This window comes from Nicotiana tabacum, chromosome 5, assembly GCF_000715075.1.
Source record: "Nicotiana tabacum cultivar K326 chromosome 5, ASM71507v2, whole genome shotgun sequence".
Lineage (NCBI taxonomy): Eukaryota > Viridiplantae > Streptophyta > Magnoliopsida > Solanales > Solanaceae > Nicotiana > Nicotiana tabacum.
The window spans coordinates 2,553,619-2,570,996 of record NC_134084.1 but is presented as its reverse complement, the minus strand read 5'-3'; the positions used below and the strand labels follow the sequence as shown (position 1 = coordinate 2,570,996).

Below are 17,378 nucleotides of genomic sequence, written 5' to 3'. Positions count from 1 at the left end.
TTGACAGTGCACAAAACTTAAATACTATGATATTCTCTTCCATGACATTTCATACTAGACCAATCCATTGAAAATAAAGTATTTCATAATAATGTGTGGAATTAAACATTAATCTGTCTTCAAATGCAAAAATGGCAAATTAAAAGGTTATTACATTAATTTGAACTATAAGCACCCCCTTCAAATGCAAAAATGGCAAATTACGTCTTGATCCAAAGTCATGATGAGAATGTCGCACAAAGAACACCAAGAATTTGGGGGATTAATAGGATCTCTCCAACTTTAATTAAAAGTCTCGAATTCGAGCTTTGAGAATGAAAAAAAATTCTATTACAGTATTTTTTCTTTAATCTGTTGTATATGACCCGAATCTGGATTAGTTGGATTCCAAAGTAGATACAAAACGCCGCCGCCACCACCACCACCACAACCTAGTAAAATTTTACTAGTGGGGTCTGAGGAGGGTAGAGTGTACGTAGACTTTACCCCTACCCCGGAAGGGTAGAGAGGTTTCGGGAGACCCTCGGCTCAACAGAAGAGACAATAACATTAGAAAAGAAAAAACGGATAGATTCATAATAACAAAAGAAACCAGAAAAATAATAACAGCGTCGTAAATCAAAACACCGAGTGTGAGAAATAAAAAAGAAAAGGAATGTAGCACAAAGCAAAATTTTGTTGGCATGGATTTTCTTATTACTTAGGAAAAATTGTGGCCACATACTTGTTCTACTAAATACTAGTGATTAAGACGTGGACTATTATCATGGTATATTTGGACCTTCTCCCTAAGTACTATTATATTCATTATCAAAAACCCATTAAGAGTTGGCCAGTAAATAATAAAACCAATAAGGTGGTCCTAATCTCATATTTTCAACTTATAATAATTTCCATCTTATAAAATTCGATAATGTGGTTTATACTTTTTTTTTTAAATTTTAAATTTGTTTTTTCTGTTTTTCTGTGGAACGTAATTGATTGGTCGGTTTGATTAGGGCGGCTCTGCTGACCCATGAAATTTATTAATGATGTGTTACGTAATTAGTCGATAATTAATGGTCTTGATAAGGTTTGGACGGCTTATTTATATTAGGCATTATAGATTGAATAGTTAATTTTTGTTTTCTATTGTTTTCGCCCTCTTTTTTTCATCTTTAAAAAAAGAGTACATCACACAATGTTTTTTTTTCCTGGGTTTCTCATTCAGTGTCGGTATTCGTATTGGGGCCCGACTAAATCCCGATTTGTACCGGAAAGTCTCACATTGGGCGGTAAAGCACTCCCCGACTAAATCCCTATTCGTACCGAAAAGTCCCACATTAGGCAGTAAAGTGTTCCCTAACAAAGGCGACTCCATACCTAGGGGCTCGAACACGAGACTTCTAATTAAGGATGAAGGAGTACTTACCATTCCACTGCAGCTCTTGTTGGTACATCACACAATATTGAATTACATGTAATCCAAAGTTTATTTAAATATAACATGTACTTATTAGTGGTGGGCGTTAACAGAGAGATGACATTGTAAGCTAAACAGGAGTAGAGCTAGAAGTTTAATCGAATTCAATAATTTTTATTCAAATTATATATTTGTGTTAAATTTTTTATTAAATATGTACAAATATCAAATTTGGAAATCAACTTAATACTTGAAATTGTTGTTCTAAAATTCATAACTCATAAAGTTAAAATTTTGATTCCGCCTTTAATGTCAAGGACATCATTTTTTTAACGTTGAATGTGTTTTCTTCCTCCATTTCAATTTTTTAGTTTATAATTTGTTGGGGCTGTCCAAAAAGAAACTTGAAAGAACATGACAAGAAAATTAATAAAAGAAAGAAAATCACAGGGCTTAGATTTGCATGTGAGTAGTTTGTTCAAAGCCAATTGGTCATCTCATGAGCATGAGTTGTCTAGACCATAATTGGGTAGTTTCTTTTTCATTTTACTCTTATTTGCATGTAAAAATAGCACGGTATAGCCAGTTTTCGGATTTATCAAATTAATAAAAAATAGCCACTATTTTGCTGCAACAGAGACCGGTCTAGCATAATATATTGGAGTTCGGTGCACCTGTGTATGAACTCCAGCATATTATGTTGGACCGGTATACTTTGCTGACTCCAGTAATATACTAGAGACTGGAGCACCGGTACTCCAAACTCTAGTATATTATGCTGGACCGGTATACTTGCTGGAACTCCAGTATATTATGCTGGAGTTCTAGTGTACTTATGCTGGAACTCTATCATATTATGCTGGAGTTCCAACATATTTATCCTGGAACTTCAGTATAATATGCTGGAGTTCAAGTATACTTATACTAGAACTCCAGCATAATATACTGGCGTATTTTTCGGGTTTTGAACAGTGTGTTCGCTCAAATTTATTTTTACATAAAAATTAGCTAAATTTCGATTAATTTTGAAACTGGACTATTTTTGAACGACCAGTTGTAAATCTGGCTATTTTTTAATTTCACCCTATTTGCAGTTCTCTTCGAATTCTATATTATTTTGGCAGTATTAAGAAGAAAAGATTTTTTCTTCGAAATTCTTTTGGTCTTGTGTACAATACTAAATGAGTTTTTGAGAAGGAGCAAATAATTCTATTAACTTAGTCCTTCTTAGTAAATTTTACTCGGTTCAAAGAATTTGCACAGAGTAAGTGTAATATAATTAGTTTCAAAGAATACCAATCATTATTTATGTTACTAGCACATAGTTAAATGTGCTAGTAAGCGGAGATGGCAATTACTTTCATAGACTTATGAACGAAGAAGGGAACAGAGACATAGTGCTAGGGGAATTGAGGCACTTCGGGATTCACCAAAACTTTAGGTATTGTAGGAGTATTAAGGTTGAGGATGTCGTGGGAGCTATGCGCAAGATGATTAGGTGTCGAGCGACCGAACAAACAAAATTTTGATGGAATTGTGGAGGTGTGTGGGTAAAGCAGGCTTGAAATGGTTGCCTGCGCTATTTAATGTTATCTTTAGGACGAAAAACATGCCAGATGAATGGAGGTGGAGTACGATGATACCATTGTACAAGAACAAATGTGATATTTAGAATTGTAACAACTATAGGGGCATTAAGTTACTAATACCATGAAAGTTTGGGAGAGGGTGGTAGTAGGGAGGGTGAAAAGGGCAATGTCTATATTTGACAACCAATTCGGATTCATGCTCGTTTTACTACAGAAACTATTCACCTTATCAGGAGGTTGATGGAACAGTACAAGGATAGGAAGAAGGATTTGCACATGGTGTTTGTTGACCTAGAGAAATCGTATTACAAGGTTCCTATGGAAGTTCTTTGGAGATGCCTGGAGGTGAAAGTTGTGCCGGTAGCCTATATTAAAGTGATAAAGGACATGTATGAGGGAGTTCAAACTCAAGTTAGGATTGTGGGAGGTGACTCAGAGCACTTTCCGATAGTTATGGGGTTGCACCAAGGGTCTGCGCTTAACCCGTTCTTATTTGCCCCTGTGATGGATGCACTAACACACTATATTCAAGGTGAGGTGCTATGGTGTATGTTGTTCGCTGATGATATAGTTCTGATTGATGATACGCGCGACGACGTTAATGAAATGCTGGAGGTTTGGAGACAGACTCTTGAGTTTAAAGGTTTCAAGTTGAGTAGGACTAAGACAGTATATCTGGAGTGTAAGTACAGTGATGCATCAAGGGAAGCGGACATAGACGTGAGGCTTGACTCACAATTCATCCCCAAGAGAGGAAGTTTCAAGTACCCTAGGCCAGTTATCTAGGGGGGATGGGGAGATAGACGAGGATGTCGCGCATCGTATAGGAGTGAGATTGATGAAATGGAGGTTAACATCTGGAGTCTTATGTGACAAGAAAGTGCCACAAAAATTTAAAGGCAAGTTCTATAGAGCGGTGGTTAGACCGGCCATGCTGTATGGGGCTGAGTATTGGGGCAGTCAAGAATTCTCATACTCAGAAGATGAAGTGGCGGCAATAAGGATGTTGAGATAGATGTGCGAGCACACTAGGCTGGATAAGATTAGGAATGAAGATATCCGTGAGAAGGCAGTCGTGACTCCCATGGACGATAAAATGCGGAAAGCGAGGCTTAGATGGTTCACGCACGTGCAGAGGAGAAACATAGATGCCCCGGTTAGGAGGTGTGAGCGGTTAACATTGGCAGGTATGAGGAGAGGCAGAGGGCAACCGAAGAAGTATTGTGGGGAGGTGATCAAACATGACATGACGTGACTTCAGATCTCCGAGGACATAACTTTGAATAGGAAGATGTAGATGTCGAGCATTAGGGCTGTAGGTTAGGAGGGAGTCGAGTATTTTTTTACATTGTACCGGGGGCGGGGCTAGGCTGATAATGTTTCGCCTTGGGCTGTTAGTGGTTTATATAGTTTCCACACTATTTTCTATGGCATTATTATTGGTTATTGTTATTGCTTTTATAACTGTTTTCTATTTTTTACGATGCTTATATTATTTTTCTAACTTCTATTGTTGTCACTGATCTATTGTCTATTGTTTATTTTCTTCTTCTTGTAGCCTCTCTACCCTTCGGAGTAGGGGTAAGATTTGCGTATACTCTACCCTCCCCAGACCCTACTTGTGAGATTTTACCGGGTTGTTGTTATAGCACATAGTTAAATGTAAAAGTCTATTTGTAACTAATTTTGAATTACTTAATCCCTAATATAGTGTAGTAATATTCCTGTCAGTAACAAGTTATTAGCTAGCTAACAACTATGAAAAGACGTGTACCAACTCCACATCATTCTTCTTTCAGAATTGTGGCTGTGAATTCTCCCACATGAAGAATAAAAACTGGTTTTAGTGTTTGACATTTGAGCTTTATTACGTTGCTGAGCTAAGCAGCATTTATATAAAAACTTCTTTTTGTGTAAGTTGTGATACTTTTGACATTCAAAATAAAATTATACAAACAAATAATATGAGGGAAAGCCAGAATTTTACGGTTATGAGTTCTGAATGCCATCGAACCCTAACTCGTTTTAGTTACTGACTATATAGTTAAATATTTTTATATGTTTAATAATTTTTAAATACAAATACAAAGTTTAAGCAAAATATACGAATTCGGTCAAATTCATAGTTGTCATACTACCTCCTCCCCTACAAATAATTACTTCTTTAAAGTTTTAAAATATAAAATATTCACCTCAAACTTCATTCTTACACTTAATTATACGAATTAGTCTCACTTTACATGAAAGTAATTTTGCTCCATCATTGAGTTCGAACCGGAGAAACTTCTCAATAGGCAATGCTTTAATTACCTTTTTAGTGGATCTATATACGCGAATCTGGATTAGTGGGGCCAGTGAATTTCAGGACAAGATGGTTGGACTAATAATTTTCTTTTGTCTCCACCAAGAAATATGTGTTTCTTATTTTAATCATTTTAGTATTCTAAAATAGTACGGGCTAACCAGTTTACGGACTGGTCATTCAAAAATAGCCAACGTTTGCAAAGTCATTAAAAAATAATTATTATTTTGCTGCAATAGGGACCGGTCCAGCATAATATACTGAAGATCAGAACTTGTATAAACTTCCAGCATATTATGCTGGAATTCCAACACACGGAAAGTTCCAACATAATATACTGGAGTTTGGAGCACCTGTGTATGAACTTCCAGCATATTATACTAGACCAGTATATTATACTGGAACTCCAGTATATTATGCTGGAGTTCCAGTATACTTATGCTGGAACTCCATTATAATATGCTGGAGTTCAAGTATACTTATGCTGGAACTCCATTATAATATACTGGAGTTCCAGTATTCTTATGCTGGATCTCCAGTATATTATGCTGGAGTATTTTTCGGATTTTGAACAGTATTTTCGTCCAAATTTATACAACAACAACAACAACAGCAACCCAGTATAATCCCACTTAGTGGGGTCTGAAGAGGGTAGTGTGTACGCAGACCTTACCCCTACCCTAGGGTAGAGAGACTGTTTCCAAATAGACCCTCGACATCCTTCCCTCCAAGAACTTCCCACCTTGCTCTTGGGGAGACTCGAACTCACAACCTCTCGGTTGGAAGTGGGGGTTGCTTACCATCAGAGCAACCCCTCTTGTCCAGATTTATCTTTACATGAAATGTGGCTAAATTTCGATTACTTTTAAAACTGTGGCTATTTCTGAATGACCACTTGTATATCTGACTATTTTTGAATTTCCCCCCTATATTTATGCTAAACATAACATTTTATCCAAATAATAGTACAATCTTTTGAGCCAAAGAGAAAAAGTAGCTTAAGTATACACAGTTGCAAATGACTATATTTAGACTATGAGGGAGGTTTTTTTAATTTTTTTTATTTTATAATTGGGGATGCTCTGATGGTAAGCAACCTCCACTTCCAACCAAGAGGTTGTGAGTTCGAGTCTCCCCAAGAGCAAGGTGGGAAGTTCTTGGAGGGAAGGATACCGGGTCTATATGGAAACAGCCTCTCTATCTTAGGGTAGGGGTAAAGTCTGCGTACACACTACCCTCCCCAGACCCTACTAAGTGGGATTATACTGGGTTGTTGTTGTTGTAAAAAAGAAAAAAAAGAAAAGTAACGCTATGCAATCATTATCTCATAACTATTTAATTTCAAATATATTTGCTTAGCTGCCCACATTCTCAGAATTATTTGAAGATTAGGTGAATAATTTGGGCTAGACCAGCTAATGAAATTGATATATGTTTAATTAAATAAATAATGAGATACTTTTTAAAAGATAAGAAAAAGAAATAAAACCAGACAAGAATATATCTGCCAACTCCTTCCCCTCTGGTGCTCTTTAATTTCCAGAACAGTCTTTTTAATTACTCTCCCTACTAAAGAATGTTGATAATAATATCATTAATTAAATAATTTGTATAATTTGTTTCAGAAATTACACTAATGAAGTAACATTTTTTTTTCTTTGATTCATTTTATATGACAAGATTCTTATTTCAAGTATCAGATAGCTTGCAGTATTTGATAATTATTTCTGTAGAAATACACCTTCATTACAAATTAATTGAAACTGCCTGTATAAATCCTTGCTATATAATAACTTTATAATTAAAATTTTAATTATATAAGAAAGTTGCAATTAGTGCTCTCACCTTCCTACAATGAATGGTACTTTTTTATTTTGGGAGTTATTTTACTACAATATTTTCAAATAATATTAAAAGATTTTTAACTTTAAAATAGTTGGTTTAGAGTATATTTTATATACAACAACAAACCCAGTAATTTTCCATAAAAGTATGTTTTATATAAATCTCTAAATACTATCAACATTTTGTTTCCAAAAGCTTAAGAAATTATTTTCCAAAACTAGATGGATGACTATCATATGTTGTAATTAGTGACGAAGCCACATGGTCATAAGGATAGTCAAATGACCTCAACTGACCACCTTTCGTCAAAAAATTGCATGTGTATATAGCTAAAATATTACGTTTTAGAGGTATATAACGCATATTGAACACCCTTTGTCGGAATTTTTTTTTCACTTCTTTCAAATTTGAATACCCTTGAGAAACTTCGCCACTGATTGTAATTCGTTACTCTATTTTAAACAAATAAAAGTATTATATTTACGTCATTTCTAATCATTTATCTCATATTTCAGAAATACAAAGAAATGGATGCTTAATATCATACTATCAAATTACGTCTTTTTTTTGGTTATCATCCACGTTCTGTATCCGTATTGGAGCCCTGACTTATATGAATTATACCGCATAAGGTCTATTAAAGGAGAAAACGTTCTCTACTAGATTTTTTTTCATTTCTAGACGATCTTATTCGTCCCACCACAATCGTCAAATATTATCAAGGTGGAAGTGTTCTCTATCGATCCATCCCACCAAATCTTTTTTCATTTTCAAAACTTTGAATACGAAATTTCTAATTAAGGATATAAGGATCCTATCCATCCCACCATAATCGTCAGATATTATTAAATTATGTCATTATTTTTGTTTTCACATGGAGATGGAGTTAAAAAGAATTAACGTTTAACTTTTGGCGCATTTTTCATTTATCAAATAATGACTTCTCCACTATAAAAAGACAGAAACACTTTCCTTTCTCAGTACCTAACTTAGAAACAGAAAAAAAGAAAGAAGAAAAAACCTTCTAGTGTGTGTCTGTGTGTGAAAAAAATGGCAGAAAACAAAGAAGAAGATGTGAATCTTGGAGCAAACAAATACAGAGAAACACAACCATTAGGAACAGCAGCACAAACAGAAAATAAAGATTATGTTGAACCACCACCAGCACCATTATTTGAACCTGGTGAATTATCATCTTGGTCATTTTACAGAGCTGGAATTGCAGAATTTATGGCCACTTTCTTGTTTTTGTATATTACAATCTTGACTGTAATGGGACTTAAAAGATCAGATAGTTTGTGTTCTTCTGTTGGTATTCAAGGTGTTGCTTGGGCTTTTGGTGGTATGATCTTTGCTCTTGTTTACTGTACTGCTGGTATCTCAGGTCAGTTATTCTTCTTCTTTTGTTGCTTCACTTGTTCTCCTCTTTTTCCTTATCGTTTTTTGTCTCGCTCTTCTTTCTTTCTTCTTCTCCCTTATTCTCTCTTTCCATCTTTTCTTGGGTCGATGGTCTATCGAAAACAACCTCTCTATCTTCCAGGTAAGGGTATCTTCCAGGTAAGGGTAAGGTCTGCTTACACCATACCTCTACCTGTAAGATTATACTAAATATGTTGTTGTTGTTGCTGCTGCTGTTGCTTCTCTTGCCCAAGTCTTGTTCTTTTACCAATAATAATAAAAATGTAATCTTTTTTGGTCTATTCTCCCATAATTTTGTGACTGTTTTTCATTTTTTCCCTTCTTTAGCTTAGTTTATTTTAGCTTGCTGGTGTGCCTCATCCTATTTTTGACAACTAGTTTTATGAAATATTCCTGAATGTAGGTATGTAAGTACATACCGTGGCAGAGCAAGAATTTTTATTAAGGGGTGTCAAAAGATAAAAAAGTAAATATATGAAAAAATAAAGGGGTTCCATATAATATGTGTATTTTTTTTTTTTTACCTAGTTACGCACTATAATTTTTCAGGCGAAGAGGTGACACCCTTGGGATAAGGTGGCTCTGTCACTGTGTGTATATATACCCAAAGTTTTCAGCTTTGTTTTTTTTGGTAGCTCAAAAATGTAATTTTTTGTGTATCATGTACCGAAAATGTGATTTTTTCTTTTCTTTTTTGGGGGTGCGCGTGTGTGTCGGGGCTGTTCTCTCTATAATTTGTGACTGATTTTCATTGTTTTCCCTTCTTTAATTAGCTTACAGCTTGTTTGGATGGTTGTTACTTATTGTATCGTATCGTATTGTTACTTTAAATACAATCTTTGTTTTGGTTGTTACTTAAATTTTATTGTATCGTATCGTTAAAACCGTCGTTATGTAACGATGAAATGTACCACTTTATGTAACGACCGATTTGGTGTGGTCGCGTCGTTTTATTGTATTTTTCTCTCAATCTCACCCTTCATTATTATTAAATAATTTTATTTTATCATTTACCCTACCTTTTTATATATCGTATCATAATTTTTCTTTATAATATTGCAAATTTATTCATCATATTACTGGTGTGTGATACCATGAAACGACGCCAAAACGACACAATCCATCCACACATTGTATTTGTCAAACGATACAGTACAGTACAATACGATACGATATATTATGAAACAATATGTAACAATCATCCAAACAAGGTGTTAGTTTATTCTGGTTGCTTATGCTTCCATCCTATTTTTGACAACTAGTTTTATGAATTCTTGAATATATACCCATAAAAATAATTCAGCTCTCTTTATTTTTAAAGCCAAAAGTTGTTTTTGGTTCTCTTCTTTTTTTCAATCTTCTTTTGATATATGTGTTGCTTAAAGATCCAGCCTTGATTCAGAAGTAATTCAAGATTTTGAGCAGGTGGGGGTCGCAAAGGGGTACAACAACAATAACGAACCCAGTATAATTTCACAAGTGGAGTCTAGGGAGGATAGTGTGTAAGCAGAACTTACGTCTACTGTGAATATTGAGAGACTGTTTCCAATAGACCCTCGGCGCGAGGAAAGATGAAAATAAAGCAAGGGTAGTCTATTATATATAGAGTTGAACTTCTACACACAGAAGGGTAATTATTATCAAGTTGCCTAAAATAATTACATTTAATAATCCATAATAGATAGAACTAATAACTTCAAATACAAGGCAGACAACCTATTGAAATAGGTTATATTACATTGATTACTTTTTGCATATGTAGACATGATTCTAGTAGAAAGCTATTGGTTTTTTTCACCCTTTTCTATTTTCTATTTCAAGAACTGACTTTCTATTTTTGTACTGAAACAGGAGGCCACATTAATCCAGCTGTGACCTTTGGTCTATTCTTAGCAAGGAAACTTTCCTTAACCAGGGCAGTATTCTACATGGTAATGCAATGCCTTGGTGCTATTTGTGGTGCTGGTGTTGTTAAAGGTTTCATGAAAGGTCCATACCAAAGACTTGGTGGTGGTGCCAATGTGGTTAACCCTGGCTATACTAAAGGTGATGGACTTGGTGCTGAAATTATTGGTACTTTTGTTCTTGTTTACACTGTTTTCTCTGCTACTGATGCCAAGAGAAATGCCAGAGATTCACATGTTCCTGTAAGTGCCTTCTTGCCTTTTTAATTCAAAAGATATTTCTTACCGATAATGCGTCTGGATTTGAAGGGGAGCCTTGGTGTAACTGGTAAAGTTGTTGTTATGTGCCTAGGAGTTCACAGATTCGAGCTGTAAAAACAGCCTCTTGCAGAAATGCAGGATAAGGCTGCGTACAATAGACCCTTGCAGTCCGGCCTTTTCCCGAACCCTGCGCATAGCGGGAGCTTAGTGCACCATACTGCCTTTTAATATGTTGGATCATTATACTATCCGTAGTAAGCTGTAACAAGTAAGAGGAGACAATTTGGATGCAAATTCTGTAACGATTTCTCTTTTGTTTTCCTCTTTTTGAGATTTTGGTTGAGTAGAATGAGTGAACATTTTTGGTCTAAAGGGCAGCCCAACGCACAAAGCATCTCACGTTTACACAGGATCCGAGGAAGAGCCGTATCTCAAGGGGGTGATATCGACTCCCTACCCTAATGCAAGCATTAGTGGCTGCTTCCATGGTTCGAACTTGTGACCTATAAATCACACGGAGACAACTTTACCGTTGCTCCAAGGTTCCCCTTCCGCCTTTGGTCTAGAAAAAAAATTGCTCATACTAGCATGTGCTATTGATGTTTGCTGACAGCTCTAAAATAAGATAAAAAATGCATAAAATTCCAACTTGTTTCGGATTGAGGCAGTTACGGTTGTTTGAAGAATAAAGAACTGCATTCCTAACTTTCATGCTTTCTTACAGATTTTGGCACCTCTTCCTATTGGATTTGCTGTGTTCTTGGTTCATTTGGCCACCATCCCAATTACTGGAACTGGCATCAACCCTGCCAGGAGTCTTGGAGCTGCTATTATCTTCAACAAAAAACAGGCATGGGATGACCATGTAAGCCCTTCAACTTACACATGTTTCATTTTTTTAATAACCTAGAAATCCCCGAGTGCTAGCTGGCGCACGATTTGAAATTTAGTGGATAATGTGTCTGCCTCTTTACCCTTCTCCACTTGAACATGAAGCTTTTGTTTACAGCCAGATTCGTACTCATGATATGCGCGTAACGCACGCGTCACGTGTTACGCTCTTACCGTTGAACCAAAGCCCCAGTGGCTTTCATTTTTTTATATTGATAGCCGATAAATTTTCGAGGGCTAGCTAGCGCACAGGTCGAAATTCGGTGGATAACGAGCCCTCCCTTCTATCCAGAGGCGGATCCAGAATTTAATATTTACGGGTTCCTGCAATAACCTCAAGTAATTTTTCAATAGTAACTAGGTTCACATTAAAATATTTATAGATATTGAGTGAATTTTTCGAACACATTTACACTGTTTGAACAAAAGCTACTGGGTTCGTGTGAACCCGTAGGTCGCAAGGTGGATCGGCCCCTGCTTCTATCTTCTCCACTTAAATACCAGGCTTTTGTCCAAAGCCTGGTTCGAACTCATGACATGCGCCTAATTCATCCATCACGTGTTGTGCTCGTACCACTGAAACAAAGCCCCAGAGGCTTTCACTTCTTGTTTTTCATAGCTAACAATGTGCTGTTTTTTCCTGATATTTTCAGTGGATCTTCTGGGTTGGACCATTCATTGGAGCTGCTCTTGCTGCAGTTTATCACCAAATAATTATCAGAGCCATTCCATTCAAGAGCAAGGCTTAAGATTCTCCTGCCATTTGCCTTTTTCAAGACTCTGTATTCCATTTTCTTCTCTTGCTGGTGTCTGTCAAATGTGTAATTTCTTCTATTAAGATGTCAATTATGTGAATAAATTATCAAGTTGTATCTAAAAGCTTTGTCAATGAATGAATTTCTATCTTATTCTTTTCCTTCCCCTCCCTCTAAAAATATAAATTATATTCTATTGAATAATATTATGTGTCGCGAATACAACTTGACATAAAAACCTTTTTGGTTAAAATTGTCTAATATAAGATCAATTTTAAAGAGCTTAGCAAAATTATATGCTCGAAAATACTCTTTTTTTTTTTTCCAACTTCAATCAATTATTGTCCAAATGGCTAAATTTTCATGGGTTGCCCAAATGACAAACTATTTTCGTGTTAAAACAAAATGAATAAGATTTTTTAAGGTTCGTTTATTTCCACACGTAGATAGAAGTTTTTAATAGACTCCTGAATAGACACAAAACCAATGTAAAAATAAGAGCAACAACAACTAAATTTAATCCCAACTAGTTGGTATCGTCTAGATAGATATGTTGTAAACAATTTCTGAGGGCCATCGGACTGGGTAAAATCTGAATTAACCGTGGTGCCCTTGCGGGAAACTCCTTACCGAAGGCCTGTGCACCCCCGAGAATAGTCGGGGCTCGAAGAGACTCGGACACCCGAGGCAAATAAAAAAAAGAGAGAAAGATATGTTGTATCTTATGTTAAATATGCACCAAGTTTCTTTCAACCAGTTAATATAGAACATTCCCTTTATTATGCTGTGTAAATTTGCATCAATTTTCGAGAGATTGTGGGTTATTTCAGAAATTTTAGGCTTACCTCGTATCTTTTATCATATTCAATCATACTATTGTCGCACCTATGTATCGGTGTACAGAAAATGTAAAATTATTTATCCAAATTCCAAATAGTCAACCGCTTTCACTGTACATTTTTTTCTAGCTGGTATACATAAATTATAATTCAAAGAATTATCAAACAACTAGTTAATTTGCCCGCGCTTCGCGCGGTCCTCAAGATTGATTTCATTATAATTTTATTGACATCCACATATTTTTATTCAAATAATAACATATCTGTATCTCAAGAGCATTCAATGAATTATCAAGGAAATAGTACCCTTTAAACAGACAAGAGGGGTTGCTATGATGGTAAGCAACCTCCACTTCTAATCAAGAGGCTGTGAGTTCGAGTCTCCCCAAGAGCAAGGTGGGAAGTTCTTGGAGGGAAGGATGCCGAGGGTCTATTTGGAAACAGCTTCTCTACCCCAGGGTAGGGGTAAGGTCTGCGTACACACTACCCTCCCCAAACCCCACTAAGTGGGATTATACTGGATTGTTGTTGTTGTTGCTGTTGTAGTACTCTCTAAACAATCTTATTTTTTGCATATTCTCCAACCACAACATTTCCTTACTAATCTAATTAACTGGGATTTGTACCTGGATAAGCCCTTAGTAAAACCCTCCCTATCAGCTACAAAGAAGTTTTCCGCTACAAATAAAATCTAAACGCAACTTTTATATATATATTATGATATAATATACAGGGGCGGACCCACGTGGAGTCAAGTGGGTTCATATGAACCCGCTTCATCGAAAAATAACACTGTATATATAGGTATATTTTTGCTGTTTTCAGACAAGTAATGGTATAAATATAATTTTGAACCCACTTAAAACAAGGAAAATGTCTAGCCTGTTGGTAAAGAGGGTTCAAATTTTCCACATGGTCCTGAGTTTGAAACTAGCTAGTCACATATGAACCCGCTTCATCTAATGTTTTTTTTTGAACCCGCTTGATAAAAATCCTGGGTCCGCCACTGTATATATATATATATTTGTATTTTATGATATTACATTAATTTTAAGAATACTATATAAAAAGAATCTACTAACATGTGTTTGGTGTTGGTTGCATGAAAAGCTCAACATTTCACAGTTTCAAGTCAACCCTCTTTCCCCTAACTTTAAGAGAACATTCTAAAATTAACAAACTGATTTCATTTAACTCTCATAAATTTCAAGACGCATGCTATAAAGGAAAATCAAGAAGTAACAATTGTACACATCCATTAAATGTTGGAGAATACAAAACCTAAAATATGTTGGAGATTATCTGTGTAAACATATATAGGATTTTAATAAACTAACTTAATAACAGAGTAATACAATAACATAATAAAAAGTTGTAGGAAATTAGCATATTAAAATGCTAAAACTCATAAACAAATGAGTTGGCCAATATCATGCTTGTCATCATATAAAATTAGCAAACAAACGTAAGATCTAACATAAGAGTTGGACCTTTTTATAAGCCAAAACATTCTTGAATTATTATGCATATTGAATCTCCATTGAAATTAGCTGTAAAGGTGAGTAATTATTTTTGTAACGGTTAAAGAAAAGAGTATGGTGTAATTAAAAGAATAAAAGGCTGACTTTGAAACGGATGATCTTAGTTTTGTAACTGTCATTTTTCCTCTTCCTCTATTTATCATTATCATGGAACTACAATTAAACATTAATTTTTTGGTTTAAATAATTAAATATAGTACTAAAATGAGAGAAAACTATCAAAAATCCGAGAAAATAGATAAATCATATCCTAGATTAGGAGAGCTGCCACATCAGCTTTTTCATTCCCTACTTTATATATATATATAGAGAGAGAGAGATTAAATATACAATTGAAAACAGAAAATAAGAATTGTAACGTTTGTATAATTAGAAACATGATTGAATACTAATAGTCATTAAGGAGACGTAAACGTGTAACGGAAAAGATTAAAAAACAAAGAAGAATACTAATAGTCATGATGAGAACAAAATCGTTGCCAACTTTTGGCTGAGGCAGCTAATGGGCTGAAAAATATGTGAAATCCCAAGGTAGATATATATAACAAATAGGGGTGTTCATAAAAACCCGAAAAACCGAACCAAACCAACCAAAAAAATCGATACTTTTTTGTTTAGTTTGGTTTTGGTTTTGAATTTTAAAAACCGATCAAATTTGGTCTGGTTTTGGTTTTAATCAGAAAAAAATCGAACCAAACCGACTATAGGAGTAACTATTTCAAATTTATTATGGGATTTTTACCTATCTATACCATATATCAAAACTTATTACCCTCAATGTTTAAGGTTTGTGTTTATTACATTTAAGCATACCAAATTACCATTTCTATACCATAATTCAAATTAGGGATATAATTAAGGGTTCATTTTTATTAGGCATAATTATAGGACTGTATCTTCACGTTATTTGGTTTACCCGCCCCTCTCTCCTCCCACCCCCCCCCACACCCCCTACGATTTACCTTCAGTTCCCCACCCCCACGATTTACCTTCAGTTTTTCCTCCATTCTCGTACAATCTCTTCTCACCCACAATTACCATCACTTTCTTCTCCACTTAATTACCTTCAGTTGATAGTATCCCCCACGATTTGAATTCACTTCCATCTTTGTCTTCAACTCCTAAATCATGAAAAAAACCAACACTCCCCAAAAAAAATCATCAAAAGCTATATTAGCTGATATTCCAACCTTTGATTTGGGTGTTTTAACACCAAAATCACCACAAAAAAACCCACAAACGACGCATGCAAGTGAACAAACTACTGGTATTTCATCTCCTAGACAAATTCGTGCGGAAATGAGAAGCAAGCATTTGCACGATGTTGATGTTGGTGGAGTTGATAAACTAGTCGACAATCAACTGAAACGCAAGGGGAAATAGTTGAGTGTAGATGACGATTTTGTAGATGATTCTCCCAAAGTTCAATCTATGAAAAAACACAAGGTCTCTCCTTCTTCATCAAAACCAAAGAAGAAGAAACCCTCAAAAAAAGTACCAAAATTGGTTAAGGAAAAAATTTCAATAAAGGTAAACACTATTTATGTTTCCTCACTGTTTTGTAGTTTGATTTTTGTTGTAAAAATCTGTTGTTCAAGTGTTAATTTAGTGTTCAAGTGTTTTTTGGCCAAATGTGGTATTGTCCTAATTTTGTAGATTATTTTTCACAATTTTGTAGGTTTAATGGAACTGTGATTATTAGACAGTGTATACTGTAGTTAGTTTGTAGTTGATTTGTAGTCTGATCGTTAAATTGTAGAGATGGTATTTTTCATTGCAACCTGTATTGCTGCTACATTTAACTTCATTCTAAATACAATTTATCTACATGTTGTGAGTTAATTGAAGTAACTGTTACATTCTGTAGATAATGTTTACAAGTGCATTGTTCTTCTTTGATTGTTCAAGTGTATTTTGGTAAAATGTGGTGTTGTCCTAATTTTGTAGATTCTTTGTCTCAATTTTGTAGTCTAATTGGAACTGTGACTCTTAGACAGTGTATAAATGTAGTTAGTTTGTAGTTGATGTGTAGTCTGATGGTTAAATTGTAGATATGTTATTTTTTATTGTAGCCTGTATAGCTCATATATTTAACTTCATTCTAACTACAGTTAATCTACATTTATGTGACATACTTGAAGTAACTGTTACATCCTGTAGATTCTTTGTCTCAATTTTGTAGTTTAATTGGAACTGTGACTCTTAGACAGTGTATAAATGTAGTTAGTTTGTAGTTGATGTGTAGTCTGATGGTTAAATTGTATATATGTTATTTTTTATTGTAGCCTGTATATCTCATATATTTAACTTCATTCTAACTACAGTTAATCTACATTTATGTGACATACTTGAAGTAACTGTTACATTCTGTAGATAATGTTTACACGTGCATTGTTCTTCTGTTATTGTTTTGTAGTTATAGGTGTGGGTAGACTATTCTTCTTCTAGTTATATTTTGTATTTGTCATGTAGTTATATGTAGATTACTGTTTCCTTTTTATGCAAACTACTAATGTTCATTAATTTTATATTTTCTACAGAATGGACCTTACTTTGCACAACAAAATGTTGATTATGGTGTGCTTAGATTCCACAGTTTGTGTGATCCTAACATACCTAGCCAGATACAA

The 17,378-nt window shown here is 34.9% G+C and overlaps 1 protein-coding gene across 1 annotated transcript; it reads left to right on the top strand.

Annotated features, from left to right (window-relative positions):
* Nucleotides 1-8,120: 8,120 nt before the first annotated feature.
* Nucleotides 8,121-12,485, top strand: LOC107828413 (probable aquaporin PIP-type pTOM75). Its single transcript, NM_001326202.1, is given in 4 exon segments — nucleotides 8,121-8,522; nucleotides 10,409-10,704; nucleotides 11,447-11,587; nucleotides 12,267-12,485. Coding segments are annotated over 4 exon segments (867 nt in total). The 5' UTR covers nucleotides 8,121-8,188; the 3' UTR covers nucleotides 12,363-12,485.
* Nucleotides 12,486-17,378: the final 4,893 nt, after the last annotated feature.